General features: G+C 41.1%; 1 protein-coding gene across 4 annotated transcripts; it reads right to left on the reverse strand.

Annotated features, from left to right (window-relative positions):
• Window positions 1-1,335: 1,335 nt before the first annotated feature.
• On the reverse strand, window positions 1,336-2,121 carry LOC147628631 (allyl alcohol dehydrogenase-like protein). Of its 4 annotated transcripts, none has more exons than XM_086813822.1 (2): window positions 1,727-2,121; window positions 1,336-1,471 (listed from the first exon to the last, which is right to left on the reverse strand). In XM_086813822.1, the coding sequence occupies exon 1, from the start codon at window positions 2,072-2,074 to the stop codon at window positions 1,772-1,774; it is 303 nt and encodes a 100-aa protein (XP_086669948.1). In that variant the 5' UTR covers window positions 2,075-2,121; the 3' UTR covers window positions 1,336-1,471; window positions 1,727-1,771. The 4 variants fall into 4 exon arrangements, with proteins under 4 accessions (XP_086669948.1, XP_086669947.1, XP_086669949.1 ...); XM_086813821.1 differs by having other exon boundaries at window positions 1,763-2,118; XM_086813823.1 differs by lacking the exon at window positions 1,336-1,471 and adding an exon at window positions 1,511-1,663 and having other exon boundaries at window positions 1,763-2,120.
• Between the last annotated feature and the right edge of the window lie 1,540 nt (window positions 2,122-3,661).

The following is a 3,661-nucleotide window of genomic DNA, read 5'->3' on the forward strand; positions in this document are numbered from 1 at the left end:
ATAGTTATCCTAGCTTATACAGACCATCATATCTATATATACACCTAGATGAATCCAGGAACATGCCAAAATTCACCTTATAAGAAAGTGCAATTTATAACCTCACGGTAGTCATCCACAAGACAATAAACCATCATATCTAGCCCTACATTGGGTCCATACCACTAAATGTCCAGTTTACATCATAGGATGTTTTTAGCATCAGTAATATTCCCAGCCTCTCCCACTACCAGCCCGCCCAAAACAGCTTTCATATTAGACTCACATGAAACTTTCCTCATTAAAATGCACTACACACAAATTCTATGTGAGTCAACTTGTTCGCTTTTTATGGGATCTTTGTCGCACTTGGTCACACTAACTTTGTGATGCGATAGCTAGCTGCTTCATGTAAGCTAATTGAACCAGTAATAGGAATAACAGTCATAATTACTGTAGCAGTATAATGACTACATTCATTTGACTTTTACATAGGCTAAGTTTCTATTAAAAAAAACTTGCAAGAGTCAGTACTAAAATTACATGCCACTAGGGTAGACTCGAACTCACTAACTTGAGAGGTAGGGGCACTACTGCTGGGCTATATCCCACGAGACCGAGTTAGTGTGGCTTCATGAGTAGGTAGGTGGCAGACAGCCTGGTGAAGAACAGATCTTGGCCCCAGGATTGACTGACAAAGTGCAAAAGTCACTTTACACCGTAGCAGTTCACCTCTTTCGTACATGGCATGCAGACTGCTTATTATCGATAATTCTGTCCCGCAGTTTCTTGACAACCAGGCTGTCCATAGCTTTTGTCTAGACCAATAGCATCCTGATAACTTTGACAGTTGCTTGGGTCCTATCAGCACCCAGCATCCATTCTACCATCTGCAACTTGTGAAGCTACAACCCTTGCCAATCACAAATATACTGCCTGCCCAACAGATGCTTCTTGCAAGATGTCCACCAGCTACTTGCAAAGCTACCATTAGGACTTCACCACGAAGAAGTCACGGAGACTAAGGAGCCAGCAGAACAGTTTTATGCATGAAGGAGTGAATACTAAACATGTAAAACCTGCACCTACTCTTCACAGCCAATAACATGATTAAGGTTGTCATATCAGCACCCCCAGTAAGGTCCCCTACATATTACATGTTCCATAAATTTCATCAACATCTAAGAGTGCATGGAGGTTTAATGGTAAACTCACAACCACCTTGATGTGCTAAGTTGTCATCGATTCTCCTGAACAGAAGTGACCATTAAAGCAAATCAATATATGCACGGTGGCTTGAGTGGCAATTACAGAATGCACCTTACATCACTCCAGTCTTACTCTACATATCCAAACTTGCAAAATTACAAAAGGCTCATATTAATGCAAGTATGATTGTTTTTCCATTACATAAAATCCAGTGAGCGCTTATCTGAAAACCCTACGTAGGTTGCATTCTTCTTCTGCAACAGCAAATTCTTCTCAGAAAACCCTGGAAAAGCAGCAAGACCTCTTAAGATGTTGGTGCCATTTCTGAACAAACCCTCGAAATGCAAGATACTGATGATGATGATGATGGTTGCGTGATGATGACGATAGATGCTAACAAAAGCAGAAAGAATAGTAGAAAACCCTGGCCAAGTTTGAAAGAAACCCTAGAGAAGCATTCTGATTTGAAAAAACCCTTGGAAAGCAGGAAAAAGAACCCGAATTAGAAACTGACGAAAGCACGAAAGGAAAACCCTACCAAATAAAAGCAAGAAAGAAAACCCTAATAACATACTGATGTGCTTCAGAAGATGATGCGGAAGAGTGGGGCGTTGTCGGAGGTTCCTGATGCTGGCAGGACCTCCCAGCGGCAGGGCTCGAGGTCGTTGGAGACGGGGCAGTAACCAGCGATGGTGATGCGGTCCTCACCGGCGAAGCCCGAAGAGCCGAACTCGAACACGCTGGTGTCCGGTGGGGCGCTCTGTTGCTGCTGCAGAGGAGGATTGGAGTTTGCAGAAGCAGAATTAGGGTTAGGGTTGGCAGAGGCGCCGTCCACCGCCCCTTCCTTTGGAGCCTTCTTCTTGCGCCATCCTCCGAATAGCCCCATTTTCTTTTCTTTTGGTTTTCGTTTAGAGTGGCTTTCTTTTTGGTCTAAAGGAAAACAGTCTCCCAAGCATTTTCTCCCTTTTTTTCCCCAATAAATTAACCTAAGCTCCATGTGTTTATTAAAATCTCCTTCTTAATATCTTTGTGCCAAAGGGCCGTTTCCAAGGGTGATGTAGATAAGACCCATTTGCGAAGTGTGCTACGTGGAAGCAGGAGCAAGTGTTTGTAGGTGTGGATTAGGTCTTGACCTTTGGAGCAAGTGTTTGTAGGTGTGGATTAGGTCTTGACCTTTGAAACTGGATCTAAAGCTTGCTCTTGATGTTAGGGCTCACTTAACTAATGGGCCTTTCCCACAATCCAAGTTAACTTGGCCAAAACCATTTAATGCAAATGCCACTTTTTTCCTTAGAAAACTTGGCTAATAACAATTATGAAATGAGAGATTCTAGTGTATTAAAAATGCAACAAATGCATTTTAGCTAATTGTTTAAGTCAAGAGCTTACCTTAGCCTTCTTGCTGAAGCATGTGTCTTCGAGCCTTGTAACTTCCCTATGTGGGTGTGCCAGCTCGTCAATTGCATCCTCATTCTGTTGTCACATCGAAATGCTTCTTACCAATGGGGTGAAGTGAGAGCTCCTTTCACCTAGATGGAGGTAAATAGAGATGGTCCTTTGTGAGATGATTCTCTCTCACAAAAGGCGAGGGATAACGAGGAAGGTAATACAAGTTAAACAACCTACAACCAATCCTATCTAGCAAGCATCCATCAAACATGCAAGATTCAATAGCATATATACAAGTAAGACAAGAGAATAGGAGAGCTCACAAGTATTCTACTGCAAGGGAATGATTATCCATTGCTTATTGTCAAATATGACTACTATACAAGAGACTAGTTTTCACACTACGCCAACCAAACTAAAAAATGGTTCAGTCTCTATTACTAGTCTTAAGCAAGTATGTACACATAGACTTTCCTTATTTAACATTAAGCACAAGGTAAAGCCGCTTCACGAAGTCCTTCTTTCCCTATTTGACATGAAGCACAAGGTAAGGCTACTTTATATTGTCCCTAGCATACATGCAAGCAAGATGAGAGAAGAGGAGAGCTTACAAGTATTCTATTGTAAGAATGATTTTCCATTGCTTATTCTCAAATATGACTTATATACAAGTGACTAGTCTCTATGTAGTTTATGAAATTGATGTACCATGCTAATTGAAAGTGTAACAAGTGGCAATACACTCCATGCTAGATGATGTGTATAATGATACTCTCATCGTAGTGAAACAAGTGGTAAGTGTATGTTGTGTTTGTGCCTATCAACATTTTATATTGGGATTAATCGTAGAGAAGAGCAATTAATTAAAACAACTAATGTGTTTATGTTTGTGAGATAGGTGATGAGCAGTGCATGTGTCGCACATGGAGGATCTTGTCTATATCATCTCGGAACATTATTATTCCATATTTTTTTGATGCGAGTCAATTATTCCTTACATCATATATATGGCTACATCCTAATTACCAAGGTTCGATGGTGTCACGAGGAGCAATTGGGACGAATAGCTACCAAAAAAGGGTTC

This window comes from Cibotium barometz, chromosome 19 (assembly GCF_041138505.1).
Source record: "Cibotium barometz isolate CiBa-2024 chromosome 19, ASM4113850v1, whole genome shotgun sequence".
NCBI classification, from domain to species: domain Eukaryota; kingdom Viridiplantae; phylum Streptophyta; class Polypodiopsida; order Cyatheales; family Cibotiaceae; genus Cibotium; species Cibotium barometz.

What these genes read in the sequence shown, in the direction of transcription:
- LOC147628631 (XM_086813822.1), bottom strand. Translation starts at nt 2,074, where the DNA reads ATGGGGCTATTCGGAGGATGGCGCAAGAAGAAGGCTCCAAAGGAAGGG.